We start from the raw sequence: 17,959 nt of genomic DNA, 5'->3' as shown, positions 1-17,959 counted from the left end.
AGTATGATAAACATTTCTGGTACTGTGTTGGGCCATAAAAACATTGTGCTAGTGCACTGCTCCTGGGAGGATGGGTGACATTTTCAAAATATGCTCAATTATCAATAACTTTATGAATTAGTGAGTGAGTCTGAGTATCTGTAATGGAGCTAAGTGGTTTGATAAGTGGTTTCCTTGGGATACTGAGCACTGCAAATCTGTCAATCATGAGAAGTGTGCGTGATTATTCTTACGGAATTGCACACATTGTCTGCGAGTTCATTAAAACACCCCCAGGTTTTTAAAAGCCAACAATCACTAGTACTAGCAGTTTGGTTGCTTGTGCCTGACATTTAATTTAGTAGAGCGAAGGGATCCATCCCTTGAAAAATTCTCTCCAACTAGCTGCCGCATCAATCTCTGTATAAATACATTAGACATAATATATCCTCAGTGCTCAAAGGTAATCCACTTAAAGCAAAGGCTGTTTAAATAAACAGGTTAAAAGAACAATGGTATTGGGTAATGGGAGTGAATCACTGTTGATAATCCCCCCTCCCTCCACTCCTCCTTTAGTTTTTTAATTTTGTTGCAGGTAGGGAAAAAAAACCTAGATGAGAGACCCGTGCATTTATTCATTATTGATCCCACCTCCTCCCTAACCCCCCATTCAACTAAAACGTGTTAACTTTACTGTTATTTGCAAAAGGATCAAGTGCTCCCCTCTCATCCAATGAAAGGCAGTGGTTCGATAGGCCAGGCTTTGCAGCTGCACTCATAAAGGTATTACATTATTCACAACAGGCCAAGTTACACCAAACGCATCAATGCGTAAATGAAGCGTTATTTATATTTTATATTATCATGTGCTCTGTCATGTGCTGAGTGATTCCTTTGATTAGAAGGGGAATCAGCCTTGTTTTTCATTTTTGATATTGAGCTCACATGATTATGGAGTGTGACACAAGAGATTTTACCTCTAATGTTAATAATTTGATGAACTTTGCGAAGAACGTATCATTGCAGATGCTTATTAGTGTTGTCACTCATCTGAATACAGCAGTAAATCAAATACGAACAGAAAACAAAACACATTATAAAACAAACATTGCATAACCCCTAATCATATAGTTATGCATGATAATGAAACAGCTGGGTCATTTCTCTTTGTTTTGATCTTCCAAGATAAGTGCATTGAGGCCCCGGCATACTTCCTATGACAACGAAGAATGGATGTGACATCATTTAGAACAAAATATGGCCAATGAGAAGGTGTTTTTGAGTTTGTTTCTGTAGTTTTTGTTACAGCTCGCTGGAGTGAACTTTCAGGAAAACTTCTTACCAGCTGCTAAACACCTACTTTGTCCACGTCATCAGTAGGTGTCCTGTAGCTCAACCTACTGGCGGCGGTGTTTTAGTGACATACAATGTGGAGCTGAGTGGGCCGCTCAAAATATAGACATCAGTGTTTTGAAAGTGCCTGGGATGCTCAGTGTTTCTACTTTTGGCAGACATAAATTTACGAATGGCTTAGGCCTACTTATAGAAAGTAGTACGTATTTTGTCATCAAAAAAGTTACAAACTTCAACTTTAAGTACTCTTAAGCGCCCATTCACTCTGTTTTTTTATATGCTTGACTCATGTGCCTTCTGCAGCCGAAAGCTGCTGAATGAAAATGACTGTTAGCACACTCAAGCCTTTACAATAAAAAAAAATGTGGCGCTAATCTACAAACAATTTTACCCATGTACGGTATGCGGCTCAGTGCACCTTTGAGCTGGTCTTCCTTCTGCATGAAGAAGAGGTACTTGTCAAGCAGATCGAAAAAGAAAAAAAAAGATTTCTCTACATGCTGCAGAAGTGATGAAGAGTTTGTTGTTGAGTTGCTCAACGAGAAAGAAAACATTTGAGACACTTCACAAACTATTTCAGTTCACCTATTGTATGAGTTGACTGGCAGTATTATCATTTGTACACAGTGATTAAAACATGTTATCATTTGAAATAAGAGTGATTATATGCCACTGCCATGCATGTATGTTAAGTTCATTTTTTTATTCACTGCGTAATGCACATGTTTAATGACTGTGACTCAACAGATGTTGTCAGTTTGAACTAAACTGACTGTATTTTATTGCAAGTGTAAATACATTTGCTCAAAACATGTTACTAAATAAACGTGACTGCATTTAAATGGCCAAAGATTCTTACAATGCAAGAAATACAACACTTCACCCAACAAACTATCATCAGTCGGGCCCATTATTATACACTAATACTTGCCAACGGCAGCTGTTAACAACTATTAACTATTGCACAGAGGAGACAATTCCACGTTTACGGCATACAAAGGCATTTTGATACAAAAACAAAGAGTTCATTGCATGTCACAGCATATTACTATTTGGTAAATATAAACAAGGTATACAAAGGAAAATATTCTGCGATATATGTTACATTTGAGATTTAAGTGAACTCTAAGTGAAATGCAGCAATATATGAAGACAATCCATGTAAAATCAGACATCTTTTTAAAGGGGATGCAAGGTAGTGATGCAGCAATATAATTTACGTGTTAAGAGAAAACCATCTCTGTTTTTAAGCCATTTGATGCACGAGAAACACGTCTTCAGTGCTTCAGCATTTAATGTTGTGGTCATAACAGCTCTCTGTGCTTTGGCGCAGCTGGTTTTGTGAACTGTAGCAGCTTCTGACATGTGATTCACTGCTTTTTTGGTTTAGGCGTTTCTTCGTGGTGCGGGAAAAAAAAAATTGCTCCGCTTTATTGGTGTGCGATTCTATGCAAACGTTCGTTCCAAGTGTGAAGAGCTCCTTAGGAATCCATTGTCACCGTAAAAAAAGTTAATTGCGGCGATAATGGGTATTCTACCCATTATCTCTCTTTTATACACCCATTTTTGCAGAATCACACATGTCCTAAACAGACGTGACGCCGCTACACGTGATAAAATATATATTTTCCATGCTTATCAGAGTTTTTGTCCTAACCAGCCACGACATTCAACAAGCGACAGGGATTTCTATTTTTGAATTGGTTTCTATTTCTGCGACGTCACGCCAGGCAGCGTAGTCAACAAATGTGTCTAAAATTATTCTTATTGCCGTATATTAAAGCTGGCATCTCACTAGCCGGTTCACAACAACTTGATTTTGGCAGAGGGTGTCACACAACTACCGAATGTTGTTCTTGAGGTCTCGCTCTCTTCAGCCGGAGCTGACACACACACACCCAGGTTCAGAATGGTAGTGGGGAGACGTACTGGTTCAATCTGGCTTTCTCTCTACTTTACTGTCATTGGCAAAATAACAACAGGAGTACCACGTGAACATAAACAATCATAACAGACTGAATAAGGATGTGATTCTTAATGTAACTTTGCCCCGTAAGTGTGCGTGTGATTGTGTATTTATCCCTCTGGGCTTTCCATGGAAAGCATTACAGAGCTTCAGTTAGAAAATTATTTGCATTCAATAAACCATTCTGTCTATATTTGCATTCAATATACTGTTCCGTCTATAATTGCTCTGTTTTGTACATTTTATTGTCAATTATCCATGCGTTGAGCCTGGCATGGACAAGATGTCAGTTTCATCATAAATTACAAAAACAGAGTGTAATTGCAGCATATTATGGCTGGATACAGTGTATTAACGCATTAACTTCATGAATGCACCAGGTAAACATTACAAATTACACATTATCTACTGCATATAGGGTGATGGCCAGAAGTCTGGAATAATGTACAGATTTTGCTTTTATGGAAATAAATTGGTTCTTTTATTCACCAAAGTGTCATTCATTTGATCACAGTATATACTCAGGACATAAATAATGTGAAAAATTAATATTACAGTTTGAAAAAATTTTAAACAACTTCAAAGAGTTCTCATAAAAAAAAAAAATCCACATTCAGCATTGACAGCTTTGCAGATCTTTGGCATTCTAGCTGACAATTTGTATATAATATATTTATATAGACTTTATTTCCCTAGTTCTATCCTTCTCTCAAGCTAAATGTATTCTTGTTTAGCCATACGGAGGCAAACTATCTAATCATGAGTTTCTGGTGTTTAAAAACACATATTCGAATGGCTGATGTTAACTAAACAACGGGGGGTTAATACTTTCCTCAGGTGACCAGTCATCGACAGATATCCTTCATCAAATGTGCTTTGTAGCCTGATTACAAACTCTTATATTAGGATTGATCAGTGAGTATTTGGAAAATTAGGGCTGGGTAGACAGGCCTTTACCCTCCTGTGATCTCTGGAATAATGAGGATATGTTACCATGGTGATTCTCAAAGAAGCCTTTTTCAAAGAAGAACCATTTTAAATCAGCTGCTTTGTTTATCTTTGTCAATAGCTGAATTCCTGTTGTTAAATTTACAAGTACAAAAACAGTGAAAGTTTAGAAACAGTGGAACAAACTCAATACCGGTTACAGCAAAAAATTGATGTAACGACGCAAGTTATTTCAAGTTAGTTTTGTCAGTATAGCTGTTTTAATGTACTCAGTTAAAAATGAGTTAACATGAACTAATAATGAACAATAATTTTACAGCATTTGTTAATCTTAATTAATGTTAATTTCAACATGCAGCCCACTAATATTTTTTTTAAATCAAAAGTTATATTTGTTAAAATGAATGTACATTGAATTAACACAAACTAACAATGAGCAATTGTGTTTTTATTAACTAACATTAACTAAGATTAATAAACGCTTTAAAAAATATATATTGTTTAATGTTTGTTCACGATACCCAATGCATTATCTGATGTTAACGAATGGAACCTTATTATAAATTGTTACCAGTTATGTGAGAAGAGTAAATATGTCATGTTTACTCTTAAACAATTTTAACTATAAAAGAATGTAAAAATGCTACTGTAAAAAAACCTTTGGCTAACGGGTAGTTATTTTAAACAGATAGTTCACCCAAAAATAAAAATTTTTATTTACTAATTTACTCACCTTCATGCCATCCCAGATGTGTATGATTTTCTGTCTTCTGCAGAACACAAATGAAGATTTTTAGAAGAATATTTCAGCTCTGTATGTCCATACAATGAAGTGAATTGTGATCAGACCTCATATCTCCAAATTGACTGGTTAAATAGACTATAAAGTTAGATTAATCATTTATACATAACTGATTTGAATAACATTGTACTTTTAAACCTGACACCAGGCCAACTCTTACAAAGCTATTGAAAGCGTCAACCAACCAGTTTCTTAAAGGGATAGTTCACCCAAAAATGAAAATTCTCTATCCCAGGTGTGTATGACTTTCTTTCTTCACCAGAACACATTTGAAGAAAAATAGAAAAATATCTTAGCTCAGTAGGTCCTTAAAATGCAAGTGAATGGAGATTTCTCATTTGAAGCTCCAAAAATCACAGACAGTCAGCATAAAAGTCATCCATACGACTCTTCTTAAAGTGAAGCGATCACTTTTGGTGTGAAAAAGAAAGATTTAGGTATTTTTTAAACTAAATCATGCTACCGGTCAGGAGGGGTACACGTGTATGACGTCATCACATTGGCATTTCAAACATGTGAGAACTGACGCATGTGTGTCATAGCCATAAGAGCAGCGCTGTTTACAAGTGAGAAGGAGGAACGCTGTACAGTACAGTAGCTTGGTTGGTTTTGGTTTGGATCTGTATTTATTTGTTTCTTTATTCACAATGGTGCATTTGTGTGCTTATCCTGGATGTCTCAACTGAGTAGAGAATGTGAGATTACATCTGTATCATGGCAATGCGAATACATCACACAAGAGACCACTTGGACTCCACCCTCTCCTGAAGTTTACAATCACGTTGGATAAATAAAGTACTTAAATATTTTTATTTTTTGTGCCAAAAGTGATCATATCACTATAGAAAATATAATTTAACAGCTGGAATCGTATGGATGCCATTTATGATAACTGTTTGTAGTTTTTGGAGCTTTAAAAAAACAAAAAATCACCATCCACTTCCATTTTAAGGACCTACTGAGCTAAGAATTTTTTCCATTTATATTCAAATGTGTTCTGGTGAAGAAAAAAAAGTCATACACATCTGGGATATCATTAGGGTGAGAAAAGAATTAGATATTTTTCATTTTTGGGTTAACTATCCCTTTAAGAGCTATTTAATGTTAATAAATATAGTAAAATATACAGTACATTGTCTTCTTAATAATATATTTAGAAAGCAAAGCAATCTCGATGCTCCACAATGAACACCGAACGACTTAAAGGAATGTTCCAGGTTCAATATGATAAGCTCTCTGGACACTATCTGTGACATGCTGTGAATGACCACAAAAAGATAATTTTGACTCATCCCTCAAAAATGGTGTTTACAGTAATGCACAACAGAAGTCTATAGGGCATGGCAATAAAATGGGTTAAATGTAAAAATACCTTTCAAATGTAAAACTACAAGATTAAGACATTATTCACACAGTATTAACATGAGACTAGAGGGATAAAAGCATGTAACTAAACTTAAGTTGTATATCCAATCTTTCATGACTTATCAGTCATGACCCGGTAGCTTTTGCATGATAAGTTCAAGATACCAGTAAGAAATAGAGAAATACCCACCCACAGGAATTACATTGGTAACATTTAACAAGAAGTTCCAAAAGAACACACATTTTGTAATGGAAAATGGAAGTGCTTTATTAATTAAAGCATAAAAAAATACTATAGATTTAAAACCTTCTGTAATGGCTTGCCCCTTAAAAAATGAGGGATGAGTTGCTCTTGTTGGATAACTTGTTAGAATCATTCTGCTTTACAAGATCAAAATAAAGTGGTTTTCTTGATCCGATCTTGCCCACAATTAATTTTGAGAAAGGAGCTTTGACTTTCTTTGATGTGGCTGACATGAGATCTTTGATATTAAAGCAATGTGTAATTTACTCACTAATGCTTTTCATATTTATTTGTTTATTTATTTTAATTTTAAGTTTTAAACACTTATTATATTGAAGAAATCATGTTCAGTTTTTTTGCTTGGCGTTTCTATCAGTCTATACTGTGTGTGTAGTGTACGTGTTGAGGCATGAGGTATCTCATGTCAGCCTTGTGTACTTGTTTGTGTGTGTGTGTTTACTTGTGTATGTTGACAGATCAGCAGAGAGCTCCGGCATGTAAATTGATGTGCGGTTTGAGTCACTGAATTACGGAGACGTTCTGATGTGTGTAACACTGCTGATGTGTGTTTAGCGCTGAATACATGGTGTGCAGGCTCTTTTATTGGTAAAACACTTTACTACTGCAGTTACAGAGCACCATACTGAGGGCTCACTGCCATCACAGCGTGACACGGCCTCTGAGTGTTTGTGCTTGTGATTATGGGAGGGATAAAATGGGAAATAGCTTGCAATGATGTGCAGCTTTTTGGAGAATCGTGGTGGATCTTTTTTTAAAATGACTATATGATTTAAGAATGGACAAATAATTCTCTCTCTCTTTCTCTCACTCTCAGGGGGGAGAGTTGGTTCGGTTCAGTCTGATACAAGCAGCAGCCCCACAGAACATGGTCATGTGGGCCAAACTCACCCTACGTACCCAGTAGGACCACAGGTGAGAAAACACACACGTGTACACACTGTTCACTATTCAACATGACTTTACATCCCAGAATGGAGTTGGGTGGATGAAGGGTTAAAGGTTGAAAAATAAGGGGCAAAATTAATTTCTGTGGTTGAGCAAGTTTTTGCTTTTTGATGAAAGATGAATCACGCACAGTAAGACCAGGAATGTGTGGAAGGTGTATAAGTAAATATGGTCAGTTTTAATTTCATGTTGACTTTAAAGCATCTAAGGCATCATACAGTATGCTGGTATAATCAAAATTCCCATCTCTATGCAAGGCAGTATATTTTATATACCATGAAAACCATAAAATAAAGTCTTTTTTTTTTTATTAAAGAACTACTCATTTCCCCGCCAGAATTTGTTGTAATACAGTTCAGTGTGTCACCTGTTCTTACGAGTTGTTTTTACCCATAGTACATGAAAATGAGATGTTATTTAATTGCTTTAAACAAACGTTGCAATTCTATTATTCTCGGTCTCTGACATTTTTATTTAAACCTTGTTTTTTGCAAACACGCATCCAGGTCTTTGCCCCAGTTAAAAATATTCTGTTTCACTAAGAAATACGTCACATTACACAAGCAAAATGGGTAGAGTTTTATGTTGACTTTGAATAGCATACAATTTAAGTCAACACCCAAAAAATTTTCGGAAAAACAAACAAATATTATTACACCGAACACAAAAGGACATATTCACTGAAAACCATCCAAGTTTTTTTTTTTTTTTTTATTAAATGAGGAGAACAAACAAACTCTTTAAAAAGAAGGAAAATGATGCCTATCCAGCCCAACATGCAGCAGCAATGTCCAGGCCCTTGTCTTCTCTGTTTCCTTGAGCTCTGCTTTAATAGATGAACCCTGTCAGGACAGTCCCACAGAAACAAACACTTTTCAGTCACACTACTCTCTCTCTCTATGCCATGGCCAATTCCCTTGCTTCTGGGTCAATATATTTTGATGGATTCTCACTCTAGAGATGGATATCGTGTGTACTGTCAAGTCAAGTCATTTTTATTTGTATAGCACTACGTTTCAAAGCAGCTTTACAGGAAATAAAAAAAAGTTACTGTAATATCTATAAAGTCTTAGTGATTATTGTGTAGTTTGATTAAATATGATTGTAAATTTTGTATAGAAATTAAATAATTATATAATAATTGTATTTATAACCCCTGTAAGAAAGGGAAGGCAACTGAGGCAAGGAACACAAAACTCATAAGATGTTTGTTAATGGAGAAAAATAACCTTGTGGGAAACCAGGCTCACTGTGGGGGCCAGTTCCCCTCTGGCTAAACAGCATGAATATAATGCCAATATTAATTATTTATGTGCAGTGCAAGTCATGGTTAGTAAATTAAGCGTTAAGGTCCAGTGTTTAAAAAATAAATAAATAAATAATATATATATATATATATATATATATATATATATATATATATATATATATATACACACATAATTTTTCTTTTTACTTAAAGTTTAATGACTAATGTCTTTGAAGTCCATCCTGGATAAACTACAGAAGTTTACACAGATGCATTGTCCTTTGTTAGTTGCCTGATGAAGGCTTTTTTTTGGGCAATTAAATGATAATCTGTGTATTCAATTTTGAGAGTGTAGACCATCAATAGACAAAGTTTATGCAGGCAGATATTAATGAGGTGAATCGCAGTTCAACCTGCAGGTCATTTCAGTGAGGTTCGGTGGTGTCCATGCAGTGGCATATTAAGTATTCTATGTCTTACAGTTGGAGTTGGCATCAGTTGGCACCCTCTGAAGTCTAAAGACTGAAGTGATGTCTGGCTGGCACTGGCTGTAGTTTGTTGTCATCTCTCAGCAAAACGTAGCAGTGGAATCGGAAACCAAGCAGGAACGGAGCTGGATCTGGCTGGCTCTGGTAACCTCAGGATATGAATCCCGAGGTTGAGACATGGAAACAAATAGAATAATATTAGCGTAGATGCCATAATATTTTAAGCAGAGTTATAGATCACGAAGGATATTTCTGGTTCCAGCAGACCTAACTAAAGCAGCATAATTGTGAGATAAAGGTTAAATTATGTGCATGCCAGGCTAAATAGATGAGTCTTTAGTCTAGACTTAAACTGAGTGAGTGTGTCCCCTAACCATGTTAGTGAGACTATTCCATAGTTTAGGAGCCAAGGATGAAAAGGATCTACCTCCTTTTGTGGATCTTGATATTCTTTAGAATTATTAACAAGCCAGAATTTTGTGATCATAATGAACGTGATGGAATATAGCATGTCAGAAGGTCACTTAAGTACTGTGGAGCTAGACCATTCAAAGTTTTGTATGTAGTTAAAATAATTGTTTATTTAATACAAAATTTAAAAGGTAGCCAATGTAACGATGATAAAATGTAGCTAATATAATCATATTTCTTGGTTCTAGTCAGCACTCTGGCAGCTGCATTTTGAACCAATTGAAGTTTATTTATTGGACTTACTGGACATCGTCCCAGTAATGCATTACAATAATCTAGTCTTGAGGTCATGAATGCATGAATTCGTTTTTCAGCATCAGCAGAGAGCATGTGTCATCATTTAGCAATATTTCTCAGGTGGAAGAATGCTGTTCTACAAACATTAGAAATTTTATTTTCAAAGGACAGATTGATATAAAATTTAACACCTAAGTTCTTTGCTGTAGAAGTCGAAGTAAAAGTACATCCATTGGGAGTCAAATACAATTTTTGCTGCTCATTTTTAGAGGTTTTTGGTCCAATAATTAATACCTCTGTTTTGTTGGAATTGAGTAGAAGAACATTTCTGGCCATCCAATTATTTATTTAATTGATAAACTTTGCAATTTGGAGATTTGTGAATTTTCATTGGGTTTAGAAGAAATATAAAGTTGGTATTGTCGGCATAACAGTGGAAACTTATTCCATGATTCCTGATAATATCTCCCAGGGTAAGCATGTATAAGGAGAAAAGCAGTGGTCCTAAAACTGATCCCTGTGGCACTCCATACTCATCTTTTCTTTGAGTTGACAATTCCTCGTTTGCACATACAAAGTGGTAGCGATCTACTAAATAGGACCTAAACCATGCTATTACAAGTCCACTATGCCAACATAATTCTCCAGCCTATTCAAGAGAATATCGTGATCTATCGTATCAAATGCAGCACTAAGATCTAAAAGCACTAGAAGAGAAATGCAGCTGCGATCAGATGATAAGTCATTTGTAACTCTGATAAGTGCAGTCTCTGTACTGTGATGAGGCCTAAATCCTGACTGAAATTCTTAATATATTCCATTTCTCTGTAGAAATGAACATAGTTGGGAGGACACCACATTTCTAGTATTTTCAAAATAAATGGTAGATTTGAAATCAGTCTGTAATTAGTCAATTCTCTTGGACCAAGCTGTGGCTTCTTAATAAGTGGTTTGATAACTGCCATTTTAAAGTTTCTTGGAATATGTCCTAAGGATAGTGAAGAGTTAATAATATTAAGAAGAGGTTCTGAGATTACTGGGAATACCTCTTTTAAGAGCTTATTTGGTATTGGATCTAACATGCATGTTGTGACTTTTTATGTTTTGATACGTTTTGCTAGCTCTTCATGACCTATGACAGCGAAGGATTGAAATTGCTCGTGAGCAAAATGATGAGACACTGTTTTCTGAGGTGATATGACAGTTGATTGCATAGTTCCAATTTTATTTCTGAACATTTCAATTTTATCAGTAAAGAAATTCATGAAGTCATTACTCTTGTGCTGCGACAGAATGTCTGGTTCAATTGATGCTTTATTCCTAACAAATTTAGACACTATCCTTCCAATCACCGCCAAATACCTCTAATTTTGTATTCTTCCATCTGCGCTCCGTTTTCTGAGCTGCTCTCTTGAGAGCATGAGTGTGATAATTTTACCATGGTGAGAGGCTTTTTTTCTTTAATTTTCTTTAATCGAAGGGGGTGATACTATCAATAGTGCTAGAGAAGACTGTATTTTATACTTTCTATTATTACATCAAGTTTTCTAGACATTTTTGGCTAACTGAGAATGAGACAATTCTGGAAGATTATTAGTGAAGCTATCTTTAGTGTTCGAAATAAAAGTTCTACCTGAACAATAGCGTGGTGTAGATTGAGTGACATTAGCTGATCACAATAAACAAGAGAAGAGGTAATGATCTGAGATGTTAGCGCTCTGCTGTAGAATTTCTATGGTATCATCATCAACTTCATAGGACAGAATGAAATCTATCATATGATTATGGTGATGAGTCCTGTCACATTTTGTTTGAATCCACGAGATTTGAGAATATAAAAAAATACTAATCCCAATGTGTCATTTTCATTATCTATGTGAATGTTGAAGTCTCCAGCAATTAAAACTCTAACAACATTAACTACTAGATCTGATAAAAAATGTGCAAATTCACCAAGGAAACATGAGGAAGGCCTGGGTGATCTTTATAATGTAGCAAGTGCAAAAGACAACAGAGATTTTGTATGTATATCTAACAGTGTCATATTAAGCATTATTAGTTCAAAAGACTTAAACTTATATCCTGTTCTCTGAGTAACACCAATAACTTCAGTGTAAATTGTAGCAACACCTCCTCCTCGACCCTTCAGATGTTTATAATAATAACCTGGGAGAGTTGATTCATTATCTGGTTTAAGCCAGGTTTCAGTCAAACAGAATGTATCCAAACTATGATCTGTAATAATTTCATTTACAATTCGTTTTTGGTAGAAAGAGATGTAATGTTAAGTAGCCCTATCTTTATGATGTTTATCTTCAATTGTTTTTTTATTTTTTTATTTTCGTGTTTGACCTTTCTTAACGATTTAGTGAGTGTTTTGTTTTTGGTAGTTCGGGGAACAGACACAGTCTATATATGATATCTAGGTGATACAGCCTCTGTGTTGCAGTTATGTGACCTGTGTGAAGTCTCAAGGCAGCTAGCAGACATTCGGATTAACCACTGTCATTACTGAACTGGATCAGTAAGAGGGCAGTTAGCTCTACATGGGTCCGGCTCTTTGTGGTGCCTCTGGCTTCATTCGTGCACACTGACAGAGGGCTGCTATTTGTCTGATTACTAGTAATCTTTCAGCATTTCCTTCACTGGGCTCCCTCTGTTCTTCCTATTAGAAAGAAGAATGGGGGTTTGGGGAAACGGAAAGATTGTTTAATCCCAAAAGCCATAGCAGGAAGGTACAGCATGCTGCATATCAGTCAAAGGTTCTTGAGAACATATACGTTCAGTATTGGCTTTTATAAAAACTAGTGTTGTGATTGTAAATAATGCCATGTTTTCTTTGAAGTACCTTGAAGTACCATGTAAATAATTTGATATATGAAGATGGTAATCATTCAGCACCTTGGTATTTACACTATATCAAAGTACCATGGTATAACCATCTGACACGATCACTGTCTCATTTTCTCTCTAACTGTAAGACCTTACAAATCCCTTAAATGGTGGTATACTCATTTAAAGGATATTACATTTTCTCCTTAAAGAAGATTTTCTGGCAACTACCTGTATATTTGACAGGGTTCCCATGGTCATGGGAAACCTGGAAATAACAGGGAATTTTTAAATTGTAAAATTTCCAGGCCTGGAATTATAATGGAATATTAAATATTGAAATACAATTTTAAAAAGGCATGGAAAGTCAACAATTCAGTCAGGTTGCTTGCATGTAATTATTAGGTTAGCTACTAAAACTCAAAATATGTCATTGAACCAATGAGATGTTTTTTGTAAACTTTTTTCCATTGGCTCAACATATAATTTCTAAATAAACCATAGTCTGCTACCACAATAGAAAATATTCAATTTACAGAACTTTTATTGAGCCAGTTGAAATATTTGGATGCAACAAGTCACTAGAAATCCTTAAGTTGGAGAGGTCTTTTTTTTTGTTCTGATCTTTTCTTTTTTTTTTTTTTACAATGAGTGGTGATTTTCTTGAATTTAACTTATTCTAGTTTCGCTCATCTGAAAAATATATCACCAGCTTGAAATGCATTCTCTTTTTGTATGCAATCTCTAAAATAATATATAATAATTTATTAAATGGTAAAATTATAATTTCATAAATAAATTAATAATTACAGTAAATAAAAAATGACTGGAAAGTGAAAGAAATGAATTGATCAATAGGTGTGGGAACACGGATTTGAGAGTAGATCGAAGTAACTGTTTCTTGCTCACTGGTGTTTACAAAGAAAATGAATATACAGTAACGGAATAAACTGAATTAAGTAGCTGCATAAAACAAACAGCAAATGCACAATAAGAAAAAAAAAAAGATCTTCTGCAACAATCTTTAAAACCATTAGTGTTTATGACAAATACTGTACACCATAATATCCTTGAAAAGCTTACTTATGTCTATGGAAATGGAAATTTAGGAGAAGTGAGGCTGTGGCGTGACATCAACAACCCAAGGGTATTTTGAGTGTAGAGTTGTTCAGCCATTTTAAAGTGTGTTTTGATCCTGGGGGATCCCATTTCACAGACACGCTGGGGTTCAGATCAGTTTGTTGGCTGCCTTGTCGCTTAGAGAGAAGGCTGATGGGAAAACGGTGTGAGCCATTAGTGAATCTAACATGAAAAGAGAGAGAGAGAGAGAGAGAGAGAGAGAGAGAGAGAGAGAGAGAGAAAAGAATGGGTTTTCATGCTGAGTCAAAGTGTGTATGGCCCTCCCATGATTCCTGACACAGAGGTTCTACTGGTCACAAACCGTTTAACCGTTTCTCCATTTTATGCTGCCAAAACTCAATAGCATGTATTCAATGGCAAAAGGCCATGGAAATTATACAAATTAAAGTTGCCTGCCAACACAGTTGGAATAAGACTGAGGGATTCTGTGATTCTAGATAGAGGATGCTGGGTAAAGAGAATATGATCAAGCACAATGGGATTCTGCAACATTTTTGTGAACTATTCGCATTCTAAAGGCAAGATTCCCAAGGAAAACAAAAAATTTATATGGCATAATTCTTATTTGCCATTTCACTGTGGAAAAAATACTGTAGTAAAATGCAAAATTGTGTAGAAATAGGAAAAACTAATATTAAAAATTAAAAGATATTCAAACATAATTATTTGATATATGTGTTCAAAGTTTTATCTTAATGCATTTATGCAAAAGTTTCTGTCTTTTTATTTTAATTGCATAAGCTGCATCCCTGCCTGTAATTATGAGGTTTCAAACTTGCTGATTCCAAGGACCCCCAAATATGATGATCCCCTTGTGAGGGTACCCCCTCCCTAAAATTTAATGGCAGCTATTTACAGTATTTTCAAGTCTAAAGGCACATTTATACTGTATGAGAAAAATGGAACATAAGTGCGATGTGATAAAGCTAACAATTTCAACAATAGATAAGTCACCAGACATGTGGGTTTCTGAATTGATTTATTCAAAAAGCAAAGGATTCTAGATTTAAAACAGAGAGGCAAACCAGGCAATGACATTCACTTTGAGATAGAGATGAGATGCTGGCAAACAATCTTTTAGTTTGAGCCTCAAAAAGTCCAACAATACACACACTTAAAACAGCAAGATTAAGCATATGTCACACTGCTTTGTCAGAGGAGTCTTTGTTGTCATTCTTTGAGTGGTTAATTGATTTTTTGTTTTTTTGTTCTTTCTTTTTTATGTCAATGTTCAAAGTGAAAGAAATAACAATTGGTATCTTCCAGTACATTCTGTTAAAATGATTGGGGTTTCAGTCTTTCAATGTGACAAATTCCTTTTGTCTGTTTGTTTTTCCACTTTCTGTTGATGAAATCTTTCTTCAGTGGGACACAGTCTGAGACATTTTAAAGAATGTTCACACTGCTCTTTTCCATACAAAGAAAGTGGATGGTGATTTATGCTGCCATGCTCTAAAAAGAACAAATGAAAGAATGAAAGCATTCTAAAAGTAGCATATATTACTTGAAAGCTATATTGCCATACTGTATGTACGCTATATGATAGCTTTGTGCAGGGCTGGACTGGGAAGAGAAATCGGCCCGATTTTACAATACAACTGGCCCAAAAATTATTGAGCGGGGGCTGTGAGGGGTTGGGGTTTGAATGTTGATCGATTTGTGGTCCATTCTGCATAACGCGGCGGCTCATTTTAGCTCAACGCCGCCCATTCGGCACGTTTTGCATCCAACCCTCTGGACCCCTCGGTTCTCCCAATGGCCAGTTCTCCCCTGATCGGCCCCAAAGAGCATCGGCCCGCTGGGAAAATGCCTGGTATGCCAGATCACCAGTCCAGCTCTGGCTTTGTGTAAGAAACAGACCAAATTGAATTAATTTAGTAATTCAAAAGTCATAATCCAATGGTGTTTGGCATCATTGACATCAAACGTGGAGTTTGGACATGCACAAGTGCAGGTGAGATTTGGCAGAGTACACCATTTTCAGTGAACAGTGTGTGACGGTGACAGAATGATAATTTTTGGGTGAACTATTCCAGTTATACAAGGTCCAAATGCAGCAGTCAGATATGGGGGCATAGAAGTGTCAGGTAAGAGTGAAATGTTAGACCCCTGGAGGGTAGAATCTCTACTGGAAAAGCCCTCCTTTGTGAATCCTCCAGTAGATTAGGTTGACTGTACAAGATCAGATCAGCCAAAAGGAACAGCACTAAATGTTAATGTGACTGATGATAATGTAGCCTGTGTGTATAAGAGTGAGTCAGACAGATAGAGAGAGACAAATAGCTGACTGGTAAGAAGGAGGGGAGAAATGTCTGGTAGTTCTCAGAGTTGTATCACAGATGGGTTCTTTGTATAGAGGTGTAAAGCAGTGCTAGGGTGAATTGAAAAGCAAAATGCACTGGTCCCCTACAAGAAAAGCTCTTGAATTGTCAGACTCAACGGTGTGTTCTGTCATCACACAAGAAACACATAGAGCAAATATTGTCCAATGTATCAGTCTCAATATTAAGTGTGGAAGATAAACATTTTAATGTTGAATTTTGGGTCAAATTTACCAAAATGAGCCAATTTAAAGGAAGATTGCACTTGCACTTTGTCATTGTCATTCCACGACATACCTTAAAATAATTTAAAAGTGCTATGAATAATTTTTGTAATTTGTTGTCTGGGACTTACACTGACACATAGGGCTGTGGATTGCAGCATGATTCAAACACAACAGTTTTCTGTTACAGATGCCATTGTAGAAATTAATTATGCGCAGTCAGCCACAATTAATTAAATCCATGAGTGAATGTGTCCAATAACAGGACGGTTACTGAGATTATGTGAGTAGTATTCAGCTGGTCATGTGATCCTAACATGGCAGCCCCCATGTGTGGACCCTCACCATATAGAATAAAACAAGTTTTATAATGTTACTGATTTGACTGGAGTCTTCATCTCATGTGAGTGCTCATGATTTTATATATATATATGTTTCTAAATTATAATTCATTGCTTTAGGAGCAAAACTTTTTAAATGAGGGGAAAAAAAAATTACTGAGTACACCTCTGAAGTTAAAACAAGAAAGTTATGTGGCACTAGCGTCACCAAAATTGCACATAAAAATTACAAATCTTTTTAAAAATCTTGTTTAAAACATGTGTCAAGATCATAGAAATGTAATCTATAGGTCAATGTTGGTTTCATATATATATATAAGTTAAGTTATCGAAGTTAACATGGAATAAACCATAGTTCGTGATAGTCTATAAAACGGCGCTTATGTCACATACCTGTTCCAAGCATTTGATCAATGTAGTACAGCAGTAGAACATGCCCGCATCACACAGATTGAGCTCGGAACTTTGTAACATGATTGCAGCGGCAAGAGAGCTGCCATTTGAACACCTGCCGTGCACTGGCGAGGAGTGGTGTGAGCGTGAAATGAAAGTGTCAGCGCGATTATGTCTGTCAAAACTCCATAAAAAAAAAAAATCATGTCATAACACACTTACAACTACCATATTTTGTGCATTATTTGAGTTGATAATTGAAATAATTGAATTATTTGTATTGTATTCATTTTCTGTTGTTCAACGTAGGGAGGGGGAGGTTTTGTGTGGATGACTGAAAAAATATTTATAATATAAGAATATATTGTCCAATATTTTGACATTTTAAAATATCATACATTTTTGAGGTACAAATATTAAGAAGTTTTTTTTTTTATTATTACTCCATTTGATGTGAACGAAACATGCCTTTTCATAAATATGTCAAATTATCGGATATTAAAAAAACTTCACACGCATTCATGAGGATATAAATGGGGTCTTCTCTGTTTTATGGCTTTCTTTTCACATGAAAACATAATGGCTACATGCATGGTGGGTGCACCACCTGACTTTTATGTGGTGGTTTTTCCAAATATTA

At 35.6% G+C, this 17,959-nt stretch overlaps 1 protein-coding gene across 1 annotated transcript in view; it reads left to right on the top strand.

Annotated features, from left to right (window-relative positions):
- Positions 1 to 17,959, top strand: part of LOC127635292 (POU domain, class 6, transcription factor 2-like) — a 137,171-nt gene that overhangs the window by 18,779 nt on the left and 100,433 nt on the right. The window contains exon 2 of the mRNA XM_052115208.1: positions 7,493 to 7,590. Within this exon, the coding sequence (XP_051971168.1) occupies positions 7,493 to 7,590 (98 nt within the window). The remainder of the gene's footprint in view (positions 1 to 7,492; positions 7,591 to 17,959) is intronic.

Source organism: Xyrauchen texanus, chromosome 42, assembly GCF_025860055.1.
Source record: "Xyrauchen texanus isolate HMW12.3.18 chromosome 42, RBS_HiC_50CHRs, whole genome shotgun sequence".
In the NCBI taxonomy this organism is placed as follows: Eukaryota; Metazoa; Chordata; class Actinopteri; order Cypriniformes; family Catostomidae; genus Xyrauchen; species Xyrauchen texanus.
The sequence above is the reverse complement of the archived record's forward strand: the minus strand, read 5'-3'. Positions and strand labels throughout refer to the sequence as shown.